This window comes from Somniosus microcephalus, chromosome 12, assembly GCF_052327205.1.
Source record: "Somniosus microcephalus isolate GS21.2 chromosome 12, FLI_Smic_1.0, whole genome shotgun sequence".
Lineage (NCBI taxonomy): Eukaryota > Metazoa > Chordata > Chondrichthyes > Squaliformes > Somniosidae > Somniosus > Somniosus microcephalus.
In genome coordinates this window covers 1664272-1684116 of record NC_140998.1, presented here as the reverse complement: position 1 = coordinate 1684116, position 19845 = coordinate 1664272, and the positions used below count along the sequence as shown (strand labels likewise).

At 58.5% G+C, this 19845-nt stretch overlaps 1 protein-coding gene across 4 annotated transcripts in view; it reads left to right on the top strand.

The window, feature by feature from the left end:
• mlh3 (mutL homolog 3 (E. coli)) overlaps positions 1–19845 on the top strand; it is a 147011-nt gene that overhangs the window by 55547 nt on the left and 71619 nt on the right. For all 4 annotated transcript variants that reach the window (XM_086002512.1, XM_086002510.1, XM_086002511.1 and 1 more), the window contains exons 4-5: positions 7653–7757; positions 7908–7980. In XM_086002512.1, the coding sequence (XP_085858638.1) occupies positions 7653–7757; positions 7908–7980 (178 nt within the window). The remainder of the gene's footprint in view (positions 1–7652; positions 7758–7907; positions 7981–19845) is intronic.

The following is a 19845-nucleotide window of genomic DNA, read 5'->3' as shown; positions in this document are numbered from 1 at the left end:
GTCAGGTACTAGACAGTGAACGGTTGGGCCAGATAGTCAGGCACTCGGCAGTGAACGGTTGGACCAGATAGTCAGGCACTCGGCAGTGAACGGTTGGATCAGATAGTCAGGCACTAGGCAGTGAACGGTTGGACCAGATAGTCAGGTACTAGACAGTGAACGGTTGGGCCAGATAGTCGGGCACTAGGCAGTGAACGGTTGGACCAGATAGTCAGGTACTAGGCAGTGAACGGTTGGACCAGATAGTCAGGCACTCGGCAGTGAACGGTTGGGCCAGATAGTCGGGCACTAGACAGTGAACGGTTGGACCAGATAGTCAGGCACTAGGCAGTGAACGGTTGGGCCAGATAGTCGGGCACTAGACAGTGAACGGTTGGACCAGATAGTCGGGCACTAGGCAGTGAACGGTTGGGCCAGATTGTCAGGCACTCGGCAGTGAACGGTTGGACCAGATAGTCGGGTACTAGACAGTGAACGGTTGGGCCAGATAGTCGGGCACTCGGCAGTGAACGGTTGGGCCAGATAGTCGGGCACTAGACAGTGAATGGTTGGGCCAGATAGTCAGGTACTAGGCAGTGAACGGTTGGACCAGATAGTCGGGCACTCGGCAGTGAACGGTTGGGCCAGATAGTCGGGCACTAGACAGTGAATGGTTGGGCCAGATAGTCAGGTACTAGGCAGTGAACGGTTGGGCCAGATAGTCGGGCACTCGGCAGTGAACGGTTGGACCAGATAGTCAGGTACTAGACAGTGAACGGTTGGGCCAGATAGTCAGGTGCTAGGCAGTGAACGGTTGGGCCAGATAGTCGGGCACTCGGCAGTGAACGGTTGGACCAGATAGTCAGGCACTAGGCAGTGAATGGTTGGGCCAGATAGTCGGGCACTAGACAGTGAACGGTTGGGCCAGATAGTCAGGCACTAGACAGTGAACGGTTGGACCAGATAGTCAGGCACTCGGCAGTGAACGGTTGGACCAGATAGTCGGGCACTAGGCAGTGAACGGTTGGACCAGATAGTCAGGTACTAGGCAGTGAATGGTTGGGCCAGATAGTCAGGTACTAGACAGTGAACGGTTGGGCCAGATAGTCAGGTACCAGGCAGTGAACGGTTGGACCAGATAGTCGGGCACTAGGCAGTGAACGGTTGGACCAGATAGTCGGGCACTAGGCAGTGAATGGTTGGGCCAGATAGTCAGGTACTAGACAGTGAACGGTTGGGCCAGATAGTCAGGTACTAGACAGTCAACGGTTGGGCCAGATAGTCAGGTACTAGGCAGTGAACGGTTGGGCCAGATAGTCGGGCACTCGGCAGTGAACGGTTGGACCAGATAGTCAGGCACGAGGCAGTGAATGGTTGGGCCAGATAGTCGGGCACTAGACAGTGAACGGTTGGACCAGATAGTCAGGTACTAGGCAGTGAATGGTTGGGCCAGATAGTCAGGTACTAGACAGTGAACGGTTGGACCAGATAGTCAGGTACAAGGCAGTGAACGGTTGGGCCAGATAGTCGGGCACTCGGCAGTGAACGGTTGGACCAGATAGTCAGGCACTAGGCAGTGAACGGTTGGGCCAGATAGTCGGGCACTCGGCAGTGAACGGTTGGACCAGATAGTCAGGTACTAGACAGTGAATGGTTGGGCCAGATAGTCGGGCACTAGACAGTGAACGGTTGGGCCAGATAGTCGGGCACTAGGCAGTGAACGGTTGGACCAGATAGTCAGGCACTCGGCAGTGAACGGTTGGACCAGACAGTCAGGCACTAGGCAGTGAACGGTTGGACCAGATAGTCAGGCACTAGGCAGTGAACGGTTGGACCAGATAGTCAGGCACTAGGCAGTGAACGGTTGGACCAGATAGTCAGGCACTAGACAGTGAACGGTTGGACCAGATAGTCAGGTACTAGACAGTGAACGGTTGGACCAGATAGTCAGGCACTAGACAGTGATCGGTTGGACCAGATAGTCAGGCACTAGGCAGTGAACGGTTGGACCAGATAGTCAGGTACTAGACAGTGAACGGTTGGGCCAGATTGTCAGGCACTAGGCAGTGAACGGTTGGACCAGATAGTCAGGTACTAGACAGTGAACGGTTGGGCCAGATAGTCAGGTACTAGACAGTGAACGGTTGGACCAGATAGTCAGGTACTAGACAGTGAACGGTTGGGCCAGATAGTCGGGCACTAGACAGTGAACGTTGGACCAGATAGTCAGGCACTAGGCAGTGAATGGTTGGACCAGATAGTCAGGCACTAGGCAGTGAACGGTTGGACCAGATAGTCGGGCACTAGGCAGTGAACGGTTGGGCCAGATAGTCAGGTACTAGACAGTGAACGGTTGGGCCAGAGAGTCAGGCACTAGGCAGTGAACGGTTGGGCCAGATAGTCGGGCACTAGACAGTGAACGGTTGGACCAGATAGTCAGGTACTAGACAGTGAACGGTTGGGCCAGATAGTCAGGTACTAGACAGTGAACGGTTGGGCCAGATAGTCGGGCACTAGACAGTGAACGGTTGGACCAGATAGTCAGGTACTAGACAGTGAACGGTTGGGCCAGATTGTCAGGTACTAGACAGTGAACGGTTGGGCCAGATAGTCGGGCACTAGACAGTGAACGGTTGGACCAGATAGTCAGGTACTAGACAGTGAACGGTTGGGCCAGATAGTCAGGCACTCGGCAGTGAACGGTTGGACCAGATAGTCAGGCACTAGGCAGTGAACGGTTGGACCAGATAGTCAGGTACTAGACAGTGAACGGTTGGGCCAGATAGTCGGGCACTAGGCAGTGAACGGTTGGACCAGATAGTCAGGTACTAGGCAGTGAACGGTTGGACCAGATAGTCAGGCACTCGGCAGTGAACGGTTGGGCCAGATAGTCGGGCACTAGACAGTGAACGGTTGGACCAGATAGTCAGGCACTAGGCAGTGAACGGTTGGGCCAGATAGTCGGGCACTAGACAGTGAACGGTTGGACCAGATAGTCGGGCACTAGGCAGTGAACGGTTGGGCCAGATTGTCAGGCACTCGGCAGTGAACGGTTGGACCAGATAGTCGGGTACTAGACAGTGAACGGTTGGGCCAGATAGTCGGGCACTCGGCAGTGAACGGTTGGGCCAGATAGTCGGGCACTAGACAGTGAATGGTTGGGCCAGATAGTCAGGTACTAGGCAGTGAACGGTTGGACCAGATAGTCGGGCACTCGGCAGTGAACGGTTGGGCCAGATAGTCGGGCACTAGACAGTGAATGGTTGGGCCAGATAGTCAGGTACTAGGCAGTGAACGGTTGGGCCAGATAGTCGGGCACTCGGCAGTGAACGGTTGGACCAGATAGTCAGGTACTAGACAGTGAACGGTTGGGCCAGATAGTCAGGTACTAGGCAGTGAACGGTTGGGCCAGATAGTCGGGCACTCGGCAGTGAACGGTTGGACCAGATAGTCAGGCACTAGGCAGTGAATGGTTGTGCCAGATAGTCGGGCACTAGACAGTGAACGGTTGGGCCAGATAGTCAGGCACTAGACAGTGAACGGTTGGACCAGATAGTCAGGCACTCGGCAGTGAACGGTTGGACCAGATAGTCGGGCACTAGGCAGTGAACGGTTGGACCAGATAGTCAGGTACTAGGCAGTGAATGGTTGGGCCAGATAGTCAGGTACTAGACAGTGAACGGTTGGGCCAGATCGTCAGGTACTAGGCAGTGAACGGTTGGACCAGATAGTCGGGCACTAGGCAGTGAACGGTTGGACCAGATAGTCGGGCACTAGGCAGTGAACGGTTGGACCAGATAGTCAGGTACTAGGCAGTGAATGGTTGGGCCAGATAGTCAGGTACTAGACAGTGAACGGTTGGGCCAGATAGTCAGGTACTAGACAGTGAACGGTTGGGCCAGATAGTCAGGTACTAGGCAGTGAACGGTTGGGCCAGATAGTCGGGCACTCGGCAGTGAACGGTTGGGCCAGATAGTCGGGCACTAGACAGTGAACGGTTGGGCCAGATAGTCGGGCACTAGGCAGTGAACGGTTGGACCAGATAGTCAGGTACTAGGCAGTGAATGGTTGGGCCAGATAGTCAGGTACTAGACAGTGAACGGTTGGACCAGATAGTCAGGTACAAGGCAGTGAACGGTTGGGCCAGATAGTCGGGCACTCGGCAGTGAACGGTTGGACCAGATAGTCAGGCACTAGGCAGTGAACGGTTGGGCCAGATAGTCGGGCACTCGGCAGTGAACGGTTGGACCAGATAGTCAGGTACTAGACAGTGAATGGTTGGGCCAGATAGTCGGGCACTAGGCAGTGAACGGTTGGGCCAGATAGTCGGGCACTAGGCAGTGAACGGTTGGACCAGATAGTCAGGCACTCGGCAGTGAACGGTTGGACCAGATAGTCAGGCACTAGGCAGTGAACGGTTGGACCAGATAGTCAGGCACTAGACAGTGAACGGTTGGGCCAGATAGTCAGGCACTCGGCAGTGAACGGTTGGACCAGATAGTCAGGCACTAGGCAGTGAACGGTTGGACCAGATAGTCAGGCACTAGACAGTGAACGGTTGGGCCAGATAGTCAGGCACTCGGCAGTGAACGGTTGGACCAGATAGTCAGGCACTAGACAGTGAACGGTTGGGCCAGATAGTCAGGCACTAGACAGTGAACGGTTGGGCCAGATAGTCAGGCACTCGGCAGTGAACGGTTGGACCAGATAGTCAGGCACTAGGCAGTGAACGGTTGGACCAGATAGTCAGGCACTAGACAGTGAACGGTTGGGCCAGATAGTCAGGCACTCGGCAGTGAACGGTTGGACCAGATAGTCAGGCACTAGACAGTGAACGGTTGGGCCAGATAGTCAGGCACTCGGCAGTGAACGGTTGGACCAGATAGTCAGGCACTAGGCAGTGAACGGTTGGACCAGATAGTCAGGCACTAGGCAGTGAACGGTTGGACCAGATAGTCAGGTACTAGACAGTGAACGGTTGGGCCAGATAGTCAGGTACTAGGCAGTGAACGGTTGGGCCAGATAGTCAGGTACTAGACAGTGAACGGTTGGGCCAGATAGTCGGGCACTCGGCAGTGAACGGTTGGACCAGATAGTCGGGCACTCGGCAGTGAACGGTTGGGCCAGATAGTCGGGCACTAGACAGTGAACGGTTGGGCCAGATAGTCAGGTACTAGACAGTGAATGGTTGGGCCAGATAGTCGGGCACTAGACAGTGAACGGTTGGGCCAGATAGTCAGGTACTAGACAGTGAACGGTTGGGCCAGATAGTCAGGCACTAGGCAGTGAACGGTTGGGCCAGAGAGTCAGGCACTAGACAGTGAACGGTTGGGCCAGATAGTCAGGCACTAGACAGTGAACGGTTGGGCCAGATAGTCAGGCACTAGGCAGTGAACGGTTGGACCAGATAGTCAGGCACTAGACAGTGAACGGTTGGGCCAGATAGTCAGGCACTAGACAGTGAACGGTTGGACCAGATAGTCAGGCACTAGACAGTGAACGGTTGGGCCAGATAGTCAGGCACTAGACAGTGAACGGTTGGGCCAGATAGTCAGGCACTAGACAGTGAACGGTTGGGCCAGATAGTCAGGCACTCGGCAGTGAACGGTTGGACCAGATAGTCAGGCACTAGGCAGTGAACGGTTGGACCAGATAGTCAGGCACTAGACAGTGAACGGTTGGGCCAGATAGTCAGGCACTAGGCAGTGAACGGTTGGACCAGATAGTCAGGCACTAGACAGTGAACGGTTGGACCAGATAGTCGGGCACTAGACAGTGAACGGTTGGACCAGATAGTCAGGTACTAGACAGTGAACGGTTGGGCCAGATAGTCGGGCACTAGAGAGTGAACGGTTGGGCCAGATAGTCAGGCACTAGACAGTGAACGGTTGGACCAGATAGTCAGGCACTAGGCAGTGAACGGTTGGACCAGATAGTCAGGCACTAGGCAGTGAACGGTTGGACCAGATAGTCAGGTACTAGACAGTGAACGGTTGGGCCAGATAGTCGGGCACTAGGCAGTGAACGGTTGGACCAGATAGTCGGGTACTAGGCAGTGAACGGTTGGGCCAGATAGTCGGGCACTAGGCAGTGAACGGTTGGACCAGATAGTCGGGTACTAGGCAGTGAACGGTTGGACCAGATAGTCAGGCACTCGGCAGTGAACGGTTGGACCAGATAGTCGGGCACTAGGCAGTGAACGGTTGGACCAGATAGTCAGGTACTCGGCAGTGAACGGTTGGGCCAGATAGTCAGGTACTAGACAGTGAACGTTTGGACCAGATAGTCGGGCACTAGACAGTGAACGGTTGGGCCAGATAGTCAGGCACTCGGCAGTGAACGGTTGGACCAGATAGTCAGGCACTCGGCAGTGAACGGTTGGACCAGATAGTCGGGCACTAGGCAGTGAACGGTTGGACCAGATAGTCAGGTACTAGGCAGTGAATGGTTGGGCCAGATAGTCGGGCACTAGGCAGTGAACGGTTGGACCAGATAGTCAGGTACTAGACAGTGAACGGTTGGGCCAGATAGTCAGGTACTAGACAGTGAACGGTTGGACCAGATAGTCGGGCACTTGGCAGTGAACGGTTGGGCCAGATAGTCAGGCACTCGGCAGTGAACGGTTGGACCAGATAGTCAGGCACTCGGCAGTGAACGGTTGGACCAGATAGTCAGGCACTAGACAGTGAACGGTTGGGCCAGATAGTCAGGTACTAGGCAGTGAACGGTTGGACCAGATAGTCAGGCACTAGGCAGTGAACGGTTGGGACAGATAGTCAGGTACTAGACAGTGAACGGTTGGACCAGATAGTCGGGCACTAGGCAGTGAACGGTTGGACCAGATAGTCAGGCACTAGACAGTGAATGGTTGGGCCAGATAGTCGGGCACTAGGCAGTGAACGGTTGGGCCAGATAGTCAGGCACTAGGCAGTGAACGGTTGGACCAGATAGTCAGGTACTAGGCAGTGAATGGTTGGGCCAGATAGTCGGGTACTAGACAGTGAACGGTTGGACCAGATAGTCAGGTACTAGGCAGTGAATGGTTGGACCAGATAGTCGGGCACTAGACAGTGAACGGTTGGACCAGATAGTCAGGCACTAGGCAGTGAACGGTTGGACCAGATAGTCGGGCACTAGGCAGTGAACGGTTGGGCCATATAGTCAGGCACTAGGCAGTGAACGGTTGGGCCAGATTGTCAGGCACTAGGCAGTGAACGGTTGGGCCAGATCGTCAGGTACTAGGCAGTGAACGGTTGGGCCAGATAGTCGGGCACTAGACAGTGAACGGTTGGGCCAGATCGCCAGGTACTAGGCAGTGAACGGTTGGGCCAGATAGTCAGGTACTAGGCAGTGAACGGTTGGGCCAGATAGTCGGGCACTCGGCAGTGAACGGTTGGGCCAGATCGCCAGGTACTAGGCAGTGAACAGTTGGGCCAGATAGTCAGGCACTAGGCAGTGAACGGTTGGGCCAGATTGTCAGGCACTCGGCAGTGAATGGTTGGGCCAGATTGTCAGGCACTAGGCAGTGAACGGTTGGGCCAGATAGTCGGGCACTAGGCAGTGAACGGTTGGGCCAGATCGTCAGGTACTTGGCAGTGAACGGTTGGTGTGTGGTGTTACCAGATGTATTGAACCCTTTAACGTGTGTCCCATGTCTGGTGCTGGTGCTCTAGGTCGCTGTCGATGTTAGCCATGAACAGGCTGGCAGTTTGGCAGTGAAGATCCACAACATCCTGTATCCTTACCGCTTCACCAAGGAAATGATCAGCTCAATGCAGGTGAGAACCTCACACCAAGCACACACACACCGACCTGGGTGAGTGACATGCCTTTAATAAACCATCATGTTTAGGCGCTCAGATCTGGAGACAGCCCCTCAGCCTACAATCCTGCTTCATTATCAGCACTGTAATAATTCTGTCTTTCAGGTTCTTAACCAGGTGGACAATAAGTTCATTGCATGTTTGATAAATACCAGGCCCGACAAAGAGACAAAAACAGGTAAGTCTCGCTTGATGTGTGATGAGAAAGGGACAGCCCTGCGTGTTGTGTCTGGTTTGTGTTATCGGAGTTTGTTGTGAGGGGAGTGCAAGTGTTTGGTGTGAGGGGTGTGTGAGTGTTTGGTGTGAAGGGTGTGCGAGTGTTTGATGTGAGGGGTGTGTTTGGTGTGAGGGGTGTGTTTGGTGTGAGGGGTGTGTTTGGTGTGTGGGGTGTGCGAGTGTTTGGTGTGTGGGGTGTGCGAGTGTTTGGTGTGTGGGGTGTGCGAGTGTTTGGTGTGAGGGGTGTGCGAGTGTTTGGTGTGAGGGGTGTGTTTGGTGAGGGGTGTGTTTGGTGTGGGGTGTGTTTGATGTGTGGGGTGTGCGAGTGTTTGGTGTGGGGTGTGCGAGTGTTTGGTGTGAGGGGTGTGCGAGTGTTTGGTGCGAGGGGTTTGCGAGTGTTTGGTGCGTGGGGTGTGCGAGGGTTTGGTGCGTGGGGTGTGCGAGGGTTTGGTGCGAGGGGTGTGCGAGTGTTTGGTGCGAGGGGTGTGCGAGTGTTTGGTGTGTGGGGTGTGCGAGTGTTTGGTGTGAAGTGTGTGCGAGTGTTTGGTGTGAGGGGTGTGTTTGGTGTGAGGGGTGTGTTTGGTGTGTGGGGTGTGCGAGTGTTTGGTGTGTGGGGTGTGCGAGTGTTTGGTGTGAGGGGTGTGCGAGTGTTTGGTGCGAGGGGTTTGCGAGTGTTTGGTGCGAGGGGTGTGCGAGTGTTTGGTGCGAGGGGTGTGCGAGTGTTTGGTGCGAGGGGTGTGCGAGTGTTTGGTGCGAGGGGAGTGCGAGTGTTTGGTGCGAGGGGAGTGCGAGTGTTTGGTGCGAGGGGAGTGCGAGTGTTTGGTGCGAAGGGTGTGCGAGTGTTTGGTGCGAAGGGTGTGCGAGTGGTGCGAGGGGTGTGCGACGGTTTGGTGTGAAGTGTGTGCTCTTGTTTGGTGTGAAGGGTGTGCGAGGGGTGTGCGAGGGTTTGGTGCGAGGGGAGTGCGAGTGTTTGGTGCGAGGGGTGTGCGAGTGTTTGGTGCGAGGGTTTGGTGCGAGGGGTGTGCGAGTGTTTGGTACGAGGGGTGTGCGAGTGTTTGGTGCGAGGGGTGTGCGAGTGTTTGGTGCGAGGGGAGTGCGAGTGTTTGGTGCGAAGGGTGTGCGAGTGTTTGGTGCGAAGGGTGTGCGAGTGTTTGGTGCGAAGGGTGTGCGACTGTTTGGTGCGAAGGGTGTTCGAGGGGTGTGCGAGGGTTTGGTGCGAGGGGAGTGCGAGTGTTTGGTGCGAGGGGTGTGCGAGTGTTTGGTGCGAGGGGTGTGCGAGTGTTTGGTGCGAGGGGGTGCGAGTGTTTGGTGCGAGGGGTGTGCGAGTGTTTGGTGCGAGGGGTGTGCGAGTGTTTGGTGCGAGGGGTGTGCGAGTGTTTGGTGCGAGGGATGTGCGAGTGTTTGGTGCGAGGAGTGTGCGAGGGGTGTGCGAGTGTTTGGTGTGAGGGGTGTGCGAGTGTTTGGTGTGAGGGGTGTGCGAGTGTTTGGTGTGAAGGGTGTGCGAGTGTTTGGTGCGAGGGGTGTGCGAGTGTTTGGTGCGAAGGGTGTGCGAGTGTTTGGTGCGAGGGGTGTGCGAGTGTTTGGTGCGAGGGATGTGCGAGGGTTTGGTGCGAGGGGTGTGCGAGTGTTTGGTGCGAGGGGTGTGCGAGTGTTTGGTGCGAGGGGTGTGCGAGTGTTTGGTGCGAGGGGTGTGCGAGTGTTTGGTGCGAGGGGGGTGCGAGTGTTTGGTGCGAGGGGTGTGCGAGTGTTTGGTGCGAGGGGTGTGAGTGTTTGGTGCGAGGGGTGTGCGAGGGGTGTGCGAGTGTTTGGTGCGAGGGGTGTGCGAGGGTTTGGTGTGGGGTGTGCGAGTGTTTGGTGTGAGGGGTGTGCGAGTGTTTGGTGTGAGGGGTGTGCGAGTGTTTGGTGTGAGGGGTGTGCGAGTGTTTGGTGTGAGGGGTGTGCGAGTGTTTGGTGTGAGGGGTGTGCGAGTGTTTGGTGTGAGGGGTGTGCGAGTGTTTGGTGTGAGGGGTGTGCGAGTGTTTGGTGCGAGGGGTGTGCGAGTGTTTGGTGTGAGGGGTGTGAGTGTTTGGTGTGAGGGGTGTGCGAGTGTTTGGTGTGAGGGGTGTGAGTGTTTGGTGTGGGGGTGTGCGAGGGTTTGGTGTGAGGGGTGTGCGACTGTTTGGTGTGAAGGGTGTGCGAGTGTTTGGTGCGAGGGGTGTGCGAGGGTTTGGTGTGGGGTGTGCGAGTGTTTGGTGTGAGGGGTGTGCGAGTGTTTGGTGTGAGGGGTGTGCGAGTGTGTGGTGTGAGGGGTGTGCGAGTGTTTGGTGTGAGGGGTGTGCGAGTGTTTGGTGCGAGGGGTGTGCGAGTGTTTGGTGGGAGGGGTGTGCGAGTGTTTGGTGTGACGGGTGTGCGAGTGTTTGGTGTGAGGGGTGTGCGAGTGTTTGGTGTGGGGTGTGCGAGGGTTTGGTGTGAGGGGTGTGCGAGTGTTTGGTGTGAGGGGTGTGCAAGTGTTTGGTGCGAGGGGTGTGCGAGGGTTTGGTGTGGGGTGTGCGAGTGTTTGGTGTGAGGGGTGTGCGAGGGGTGTGCGAGGGTTTGGTGTGAGGGGTGTGCGAGGGTTTGGTGTGGGGTGTGCTAGTGTTTGGTGTGAGGGGTGTGCGAGTGTTTGGTGTGAGGGGTGTGCGAGTGTTTGGTGCGAGGGGTGTGCGAGGGGTGTGCGAGGGTTTGGTGTGAGGGGTGTGCGAGGGTTTGGTGTGAGGGGTGTGCGAGTGTTTGGTGCGAGGGGTGTGCGAATGTTTGGTGCTAAGGGTGTGCGAGTGTTTGGTGTGAGGGGTGTGCGAGTGTTTGGTGTGAGGGGTGTGCGAGTGTTTGGTGCGAAGGGTGTGCGAGTGTTTGGTTCGAGGGGTGTTCGAGGGTTTGGTGCGAGGGGAGTGCGAGTGTTTGGTGCGAGGGGTGTGCGAGTGTTTGGTGCGAGGGGTGTGCGAGTGTTTGGTGCGAGGGGTGTGCGAGGGTTTGGTGCGAGGGGTGTGCGAGTGTTTGGTGCGAGGGGTGTGCGAATGTTTGGTGCGAGGGGGGTGCGAGTGTTTGGTGCGAGGGGGGTGCGAGTGTTTGGTGCGAGGGGTGTGCGAGTGTTTGGTGCGAGGGGTGTGCGAGTGTTTGGTGCGAGGGGTGTGCGAGTGTTTGGTGCGAGGGGTGTGAGTGTTTGGCGCGAGGGGTGTGCGAGGGTTTTGTGCGAGGGGTGTGCGAGTGTTTGGTGCGAGGGGTGTGCGAGTGTTTGGTGCGAGGGGTGTGCGAGTGTTTGGTGCGAGGGGTGTGAGTGTTTGGTGCGAGGGGTGTGCGAGTGTTTGGTGCGAGGGGTGTGCGAGGGTTTGGTGTGGGGTGCGAGTGTTTGGTGTGAGGGGTGTGCGAGTGTTTGGTGTGAGGGGTGTGCGAGTGTTTGGTGTGAGGGGTGTGCGAGTGTTTGGTGTGAGGGGTGTGCGAGTGTTTCGTGTGAGGGGTGTGCGAGTGTTTGGTGCGAGGGGTGTGCGAGTGTTTGGTGCGAGGGGTCTGCGAGTGTTTGGTGCGAGGGGTGTGCGAGTGTTTGGTGCGAGGGGTGTGCGAGTGTTTGGTGTGAGCGGTGTGCGAGTGTTTGGTGCGAGGTGTTTGCGAGTGTTTGGTGCGAGGGGTGTGCGAGGGTTTGGTGCGAGGGGTGTGCGAGTGTTTGGTGCGAGGGGTGTGCGAGTGTTTGGTGTGAGGGGTGTGCGAGTGTTTGCTGCGAGGGGTGTGCGAGTGTTTGCTGCGAGGGGTGTGCGAGTGTTTGGTGCGAGGGGTGTGCGAGTGTTTGGTGTGTGAGGGGTGTGCGAGGGTTTGGTGTGAGGGGTGTGCGAGTGTTTGATGTGAGGGGTGTGCGAGTGTTTGGTGCGAGGGGTGTGCGAGGGTTTGGTGTGGGGTGTGCGAGTGTTTGGTGCGAGGGGTGTGCGAGGGGTGTGCGAGGGTTTGGTGCGAGGGGTGTGCGAGTGTTTGGTGCGAGGGGTGTGCGAGTGTTTGGTGCGAGGGGTGTGCGAGTGTTTGGTGCGAGTGTTTGGTGCGAGGGGTGTGCGAGTGTTTGGTGCGAGGGGTGTGCGAGGGGTGTGCGAGTGTTTGGTGCGAGGGGTGTGCGAGTGTTTGGTGCGAGGGGTGTGCGAGTGTTTGGTGCGAGGGGAGTGCGAGTGTTTGGTGCGAGGGGAGTGCGAGTGTTTGGTGCGAAGGGTGTGCGAGTGTTTGGTGCGAAGGGTGTGCGAGTGTTTGGTGCGAAGGGTGTGCGAGGGGTGTGCGAGGGTTTGGTGCGAGGGGTGTGCGAGGGTTTGGTGCGAGGGGTGTGCGAGGGGTGTGCGAGGGTTTGGTGCGAGGGGTGTGCGAGTGTTTGGTGCGAAGGGTGTGCGAGTGTTTGGTGCGAAGGGTGTGCGAGTGTTTGGTGCGAAGGGTGTGCGAGGGTTTGGTGCGAGGGTTTGGTGCGAGGGGAGTGCGAGTGTTTGGTGCGAGGGGAGTGCGAGTGTTTGGTGCGAAGGGTGTGCGAGTGTTTGGTGCGAAGGGTGTGCGAGTGTTTGGTGCGAGGGGTGTGCGAGTGTTTGGTGCGAGGGGTGTGCGAGTGTTTGGTGCGAGGGGTGTGCGAGTGTTTGGTGCGAGGGGTGTGCGAGTGTTTGGTGCGAGGGGTGTGCGAGTGTTTGGTGTGAGGGGTGTGCGAGTGTTTGGTGTGGGGGTGTGCGAGGGTTTGGTGTGGGGGGTGTGCGAGTGTTTGGTGTGAGGGGTGTGCGAGTGTTTGGTGTGAGGGCTGTGCGAGTGTTTGGTGTGAGGGGTGTGCGAGTGTTTGGTGCGAGGGGTGTGCGAGGGTTTGGTGCGAGGGGTGTGCGAGGGTTTGGTGCGAGGGGTGTGCGAGTGTTTGGTGCGAGGGGTGTGCGAGTGTTTGGTGTGTGGGGTGTGCGAGTGCTTGGTGTGAGGGGTGTGCGAGTGTTTCGTGTGAGGGGTGTGCGAGTGTTTGGTGAGAGGGGTGTGCGAGTGTTTGGTGTGAGGGGTGTGCGAGTGTTTGGTGCGAGGGGTGTGCGAGTGTTTGGTGCGAGGGGTGTGCGAGTGTTTCGTGTGAGGGGTGTGCGAGTGTTTGGTGCGAGGGGTGTGCGAGTGTTTGGTGCGAAGGGTGTGCGAGTGTTTGGTGGGAGGGGTGTGCGAGTGTTTGGTGCGAAGGGTGTGCGAGTGTTTGGTGCGAGGGGTGTGCGAGTGTTTGGTGCGAAGGGTGTGCGAGTGTTTGGTGCGAGGGGTGTGCGAGTGTTTGGTGCGAAGGGTGTGCGAGTGTTTGGTGGGAGGGGTGTACGAGGGTTTGGTGCGAGGGGTTTGCGAGGGGTGTGCGAGGGTTTGGTGCGAGTGTTTGGTGCGAGGGGTGTGCGAGTGTTTGGTGCGAGGGGAGTGCGAGTGTTTGGTGCGAAGGGTGTGCGAGTGTTTGGTGCGAAGGGTGTGCGAGTGTTTGGTGCGAAGGGTGTGCGAGTGTTTGGTGCGAAGGGTGTTCGAGGGGTGTGCGAGGGTTTGGTGCGAGGGGAGTGCGAGTGTTTGGTGCGAGGGGTGTGCGAGTGTTTGTTGCGAGGGATGTGCGAGTGTTTGGTGCGAGGGGTGTGCGAGGGTTTGGTGCGAGGGGTGTGCGAGTGTTTGGTGCGAGGGGTGTGCGAGTGTTTGGTGCGAGGGGTGTGCGAGTGTTTGGTGCGAGGGGTGTGCGAGGGTTTGGTGCGAAGGGTGTGCGAGTGTTTGGTGCGAAGGGTGTGCGAGTGTTTGGTGCGAAGGGTGTGCGAGTGTTTGGTGCGAAGGGTGTGCGAGTGTTTGGTGCGAAGGGTGTTCGAGGGGTGTGCGAGGGTTTGGTGCGAGGGGAGTGCGAGTGTTTGGTGCGAGGGGTGTGCGAGTGTTTGGTGCGAGGGGTGTGCGAGGGGTGTGCGAGGGGTGTGCGAGTGTTTGGTGCGAGGGGTGTGCGAGGGTTTGGTGCGAGGCCTGTGCGAGTGTTTGGTGCGAGGGGTGTGCGAGTGTTTGGTGCGAGGGGGGTGCGAGTGTTTGGTGCGAGGGGTGTGCGAGTGTTTGGTGCGAGGGGTGTGCGAGTGTTTGGTGCGAGGGGGGTGCGAGTGTTTGGTGCGAGGGGTGTGCGAGTGTTTGGTGCGAGGGATGTGCGAGTGTTTGGTGCGAGGGGTGTGCGAGGGTTTGGTGCGAGGGGTGTGCGAGTGTTTGGTGCGAGGGGTGTGCGAGTGTTTGGTGTGAAGGGTGTGCGAGTGTTTGGTGCGAAGGGTGTGCGAGTGTTTGGTGCGAGGGGTGTGCGAGGGTTTGGTGCGAGGGGTGTGCGAGTGTTTGGTGTGAGGGGTGTGCGAGTGTTTGGTGCGAGGGGAGTGCGAGGTTTTGGTGCGAGGGGTGTGCGAGGGTTTGGTGCGAGGGGTGTGCGAGTGTTTGGTGCGAGGGGTGTGCGAGTGTTTGGTGTGTGGGGTGTGCGAGTGCTTGGTGTGAGGGGTGTGCGAGTGTTTGGTGTGAGGGGTGTGCGAGTGTTTTGTGTGAGCGGTGTGCGAGTGTTTCGTGTGAGGGGTGTGCGAGTGTTTCGTGCGAGGGGTGTGCGAGTGTTTGGTGCGAAGGGTGTGCGAGTGTTTGGTGGGAGGGGTGTGCGAGTGTTTGGTGCGAGGGGTGTACGAGGGTTTGGTGCGAGGGGTTTGCGAGGGGTGTGCGAGGGTTTGGTGCGAGGGGTGTGCGAGTGTTTGGTGCGAGGGCTGTGCGAGTGTTTGGTGCGAGGAGAGTGCGAGTGTTTGGTGCGAAGGGTGTGCGAGTGTTTGGTGCGAAGGGTGTGCGAGTGTTTGGTGCGAAGGGTGTTCGAGGGGTGTGCGAGGGTTTGGTGCGAGGGGAGTGCGAGTGTTTGGTGCGAGGGGTGTGCGAGTGTTTGGTGCGAGGGGTGTGCGAGGGTTTGGTGCGAGGCCTGTGCGAGTGTTTGGTGCGAGGGGTGTGCGAGTGTTTGGTGCGAGGGGGGTGCGAGTGTTTGGTGCGAGGGCTGTGCGAGTGTTTGGTGCGAGGGGTGTGAGTGTTTGGTGCGAGGGGTGTGCGAGGGGTGTGCGAGTGTTTGGTGCGAGGGGTGTGCGAGTGTATGGTGCGAGGGGTGTGCGAGTGTTTGGTGCGAGGGGTGTGCGAGTGTTTGGTGCGAGGGGTGTGCGAGGGTTTGGTGTGGGGTGTGCGAGTGTGTGGTGCGAGGGGTGTGCGAGTGTTTGGTGTGAGTGGTTTGCGAGTGTTTGGTGTGAGGGGTGTGCGAGTGTTTGGTGCGAGGGGTGTGCGAGTGTTTGGTGCGAGGGGTGTGCGAGTGTTTCGTGCGAGGGGTGTGCGAGTGTTTGGTGCGAGGGGTGTGCGAGTGTTTGGTGCGAGGGGTGTGCGAGTGTTTGGTGCGAGGGGTGTGCGAGGGTTTGGTGCGAGGGGTGTGCGAGTGTTTGGTGCGAGGGGTGTGCGAGTGTTTGGTGCGAGGGGTGTGCGAGTGTTTGGTGCGAGGGGAGTGCGAATGTTTGGTGCAAAGGGTGTGCGAGTGTTTGGTGCGAAGGGTGTGCGAGTGTTTGGTGCGAAGGGTGTGCGAGTGTTTGGTGCGAAGGGTGTGCGAGTGTTTGGTGCGAGGGGTGTTCGAGGGTTTGGTGCGAGGGGTGTGCGAGTGTTTGGTGTGAGGGGTGTGCGAGTGTTTGGTGCGAGGGGTGTGCGAGTGTTTGGTGCGAGGGGTGTGCGAGTGTTTGGTGCGAGGGGTGTGCGAGTGTTTGGTGCGAGGGGTGTGCGAGTGTTTGGTGCGAGGGGAGTGCGAATGTTTGGTGCAAAGGGTGTGCGAGTGTTTGGTGCGAAGGGTGTGCGAGTGTTTGGTGCGAAGGGTGTGCGAGTGTTTGGTTCGAGGGGTGTTCGAGGGTTTGGTGCGAGGGGAGTGCGAGTGTTTGGTGCGAGGGGTGTGCGAGTGTTTGGTGCGAGGGGTGTGCGAGTGTTTGGTGCGAGGGGTGTGCGAGGGTTTGGTGCGAGGGGTGTGCGAGTGTTTGGTGCGAGGGGTGTGCGAATGTTTGGTGCGAGGGGGGTGCGAGTGTTTGGTGCGAGGGGGGTGCGAGTGTTTGGTGCGAGGGGTGTGCGAGTGTTTGGTGCGAGGGGTGTGCGAGTGTTTGGTGCGAGGGGTGTGCGAGTGTTTGGTGCGAGGGGTGTGAGTGTTTGGTGCGAGGGGTGTGCGAGGGTTTTGTGCGAGGGGTGTGCGAGTGTTTGGTGCGAGGGGTGTGCGAGTGTTTGGTGCGAGGGGTGTGCGAGTGTTTGGTGCGAGGGGTGTGAGTGTTTGGTGCGAGGGGTGTGAGTGTTTGGTGCGAGGGGTGTGCGAGTTTTTGGTGCGAGGGGTGTGCGAGGGTTTGGTGTGGGGTGCGAGTGTTTGGTGTGAGGGGTGTGCGAGTGTTTGGTGTGAGGGGTGTGCGAGTGTTTGGTGTGAGGGGTGTGCGAGTGTTTGGTGCGAGGGGTGTGCGAGTGTTTGGTGCGAGGGGTCTGCGAGTGTTTGGTGCGAGGGGTGTGCGAGTGTTTGGTGCGAGGGGTGTGCGAGTGTTTGGTGTGAGCGGTGTGCGAGTGTTTGGTGCGAGGGGTTTGCGAGTGTTTGGTGCGAGGGGTGTGCGAGTGTTTGGTGCGAGGGGTGTGCGAGTGTTTGGTGTGAGGGGTGTGCGAGTGTTTGCTGCGAGGGGTGTGCGAGGGTTTGGTGTGGGGTGTGCGAGTGTTTGGTGCGAGGGGTGTGCGAGGGGTGTGCGAGGGTTTGGTGCGAGGGGTGTGCGAGTGTTTGGTGCGAGGGGTGTGCGAGTGTTTGGTGCGAGGGGTGTGCGAGTGTTTGGTGCGAGGGGTGTGCGAGTGTTTGGTGCGAGGGGAGTGCGAGTGTTTGGTGCGAGGGGAGTGCGAGTGTTTGGTGCGAAGGGTGTGCGAGTGTTTGGTGCGAAGGGTGTGCGAGTGTTTGGTGCGAAGGGTGTGCGAGGGTTTGGTGCGAGGGGTGTGCGAGGGTTTGGTGCGAGGGGTGTGCGAGGGTTTGGTGCGAGGGGTGTGCGAGTGTTTGGTGCGAAGGGTGTGCGAGTGTTTGGTGCGAAGGGTGTGCGAGTGTTTGGTGCGAAGGGGGTGCGAGGGTTTGGTGCGAGGGGAGTGCGAGTGTTTGGTGCGAGGGGAGTGCGAGTGTTTGGTGCGAGGGGAGTGCGAGTGTTTGGTGCGAAGGGTGTGCGAGTGTTTGGTGCGAAGGGTGTGCGAGTGTTTGGTGCGAAGGGTGTGCGAGTGTTTGGTGCGAAGGGTGTGCGAGGGTTTGGTGCGAGGGTTTGGTGCGAGGGGAGTGCGAGTGTTTGGTGCGAGGGGTGTGCGAGTGTTTGGTGCGAGGGGTGTGCGAGTGTTTGGTGCGAGGGGTGTGCGAGGGTTTGGTGTGAGGGGTGTGCGAGTGTTTGATGTGAGGGGTGTGCGAGTGTTTGGTGCGAGGGGTGTGCGAGGGTTTGGTGTGAGAGGTGTGCGAGTGTTTGGTGTGAGGGGTGTGCGAGTGTTTGGTGTGAGGGGTGTGCGAGTGTTTGGTGTGAGGGGTGTGCGTGTGTTTGGTGAGAGGGGTGTGCGAGTGTTTGGTGTGAGGGGTGTGCGAGTGTTTGGTGTGGGGTGTGCGAGTGTTTGGTGTGAGGGGTGTGCGTGTGTTTGGTGTGAGGGGTGTGCGAGTGTTTGGTGTGGGGTGTGCGAGTGTTTGGTGTGAGGGGTGTGCGTGTGTTTGGTGTGAGGGGTGTGCGAGTGTTTGGTGTGAGGGGTGTGCGAGTGTTTGGTGTGGGGTGTGCGAGTGTTTGGTGTGAGGGGTGTGCGTGTGTTTGGTGTGAGGGGTGTGCGAGTGTTTGGTGTGGGGTGTGCGAGTGTTTGGTGTGAGGGGTGTGCGAGTGTTTGGTGTGAGGGGTGTGCGAGTGTTTGGTGCGAGGGGTGTGCGAGGGTTTGGTGCGAGGGGTGTGCGAGGGTTTGGTGCGAGGGGTGTGCGAGTGTTTGGTGTGAGGGGTGTGCGAGTGTTTGGTGTGTGGGGTGTGCGAGGGTTTGGTGCGAGGGGTGTGCGAGTGTTTGGTGCGAGGGGTGTGCGAGTGTTTGGTGCGAGGGGTGTGCGAGTGTTTGGTGCGAGGGGTGTGCGAGGGTTTGGTGCGAGGGGTGTGCGAGGGTTTGGTGCGAGGGGTGTGCGAGTGTTTGGTGTGAGGGGTGTGCGAGGGTTTGGTGCGAGGGGTGTGCGAGTGTTTGGTGCGAGGGGTGTGCGAGGGTTTGGTGCGAGGGGTGTGCGAGGGTTTGGTGCGAGGGGTGTGCGAGGGTTTGGTGCGAGGGGTGTGCGAGTGTTTGGTGTGAGGGGTGTGCGAGTGTTTGGTGTGTGGGGTGTGCGAGGGTTTGGTGCGAGGGGTGTGCGAGTGTTTGGTGCGAGGGGTGTGCGAGTGTTTGGTGCGAGGGGTGTGCGAGGGTTTGCTGTGGGGTGTGCGAGTGTTTGGTGTGAGGGGTGTGCAAGGGGTGTGCGAGGGTTTGGTGTGAGGGGTGTGTGAGTGTTTGGTGTGAGGGGTGTGCGAGTGTTTGGTGCGAGGGGTGTGCGAGGGTTTGGTGCGAGGGGTGTGCGAGTGTTTGGTGCGAGGGGTGTGCGAGTGTTTGGTGTGAGGGGTGTGCGAGGGGTGTGCGAGTGTTTGGTGCGAGGGGTGTGCGAGGGTTTGGTGCGAGGGGTGTGCGAGTGTTTGGTGTGAGGGGTGTGCGAGTGTTTGGTGCGAGGGGTGTGCGAGGGTTTGGTGCGAGGGGTGTGCGAGTGTTTGGTGCGAGGGGTGTGCGAGTGTTTGGTGTGAGGGGTGTGCGAGTGTTTGGTGTGGGGTGTGCGAGTGTTTCGTGTGAGGGGTGTGCGAGTGTTTCGTGTGAGGGGTGTGCGAGTGTTTGGTGCGAGGGGTGTGCGAGTGTTTGGTGCGAGGGGTGTGCGAGTGTTTGGTGCGAGGGGTGTGCGAGGGTTTGGTGCGAGGGATGTGCGAGGGTTTGGTGCGAGGGGTGTGCGAGTGTTTGGTGTGAGGGGTGTGCGAGTGTTTGGTGTGAGGGGTGTGCGAGTGTTTGGTGTGAGGGGTGTGCGAGTGTTTGGTGTGAGGGGTGTGCGAGTGTTTTGTGTGAGCGGTGTGCGAGTGTTTCGTGTGAGGGGTGTGCGAGTGTTTGGTGCGAAGGGTGTGCGAGTGTTTGGTGCGAGGGGTGTGCGAGTGTTTGGTGCGAAGGGTGTGCGAGTGTTTGGTGTGGGGGGTGTGCGAGGCTTTGGTGTGGGGGGTGTGCGAGTGTTTGGTGTGAGGGGTGTGCGAGTGTTTGGTGTGAGGGCTGTGCGAGTGTTTGGTGTGAGGGGTGTGCGAGTGTTTGGTGCGAGGGGTGTGCGAGGGTTTGGTGCGAGGGGTGTGCGAGTGTTTGGTGCGAGGGGTGTGCGAGTGTTTGGTGTGTGGGGTGTGCGAGTGCTTGGTGTGAGGGGTGTGCGAGTGTTTGGTGTGAGGGGTGTGCGAGTGTTTCGTGTAAGGGGTGTGCGAGTGTTTCGTGTGAGGGGTGTGCGAGTGTTTGGTGCGAGGGGTGTGCGAGTGTTTGGTGCGAAGGGTGTGCGAGTGTTTGGTGGGAGGGGTGTGCGAGTGTTTGGTGCGAGGGGTGTACGAGGGTTTGGTGCGAGGGGTTTGCGAGGGGTGTGCGAGGGTTTGGTGCGAGGGTTTGGTGCGAGGGGTGTGCGAGTGTTTGGTGCGAGGGGAGTGCGAGTGTTTGGTGCGAAGGGTGTGCGAGTGTTTGGTGCGAGGGGTGTGCGAGGGTTTGGTGCGAAGGGTGTGCGAGTGTTTGGTGCGAAGGGTGTGCGAATGTTTGGTGCGAAGGGTGTGCG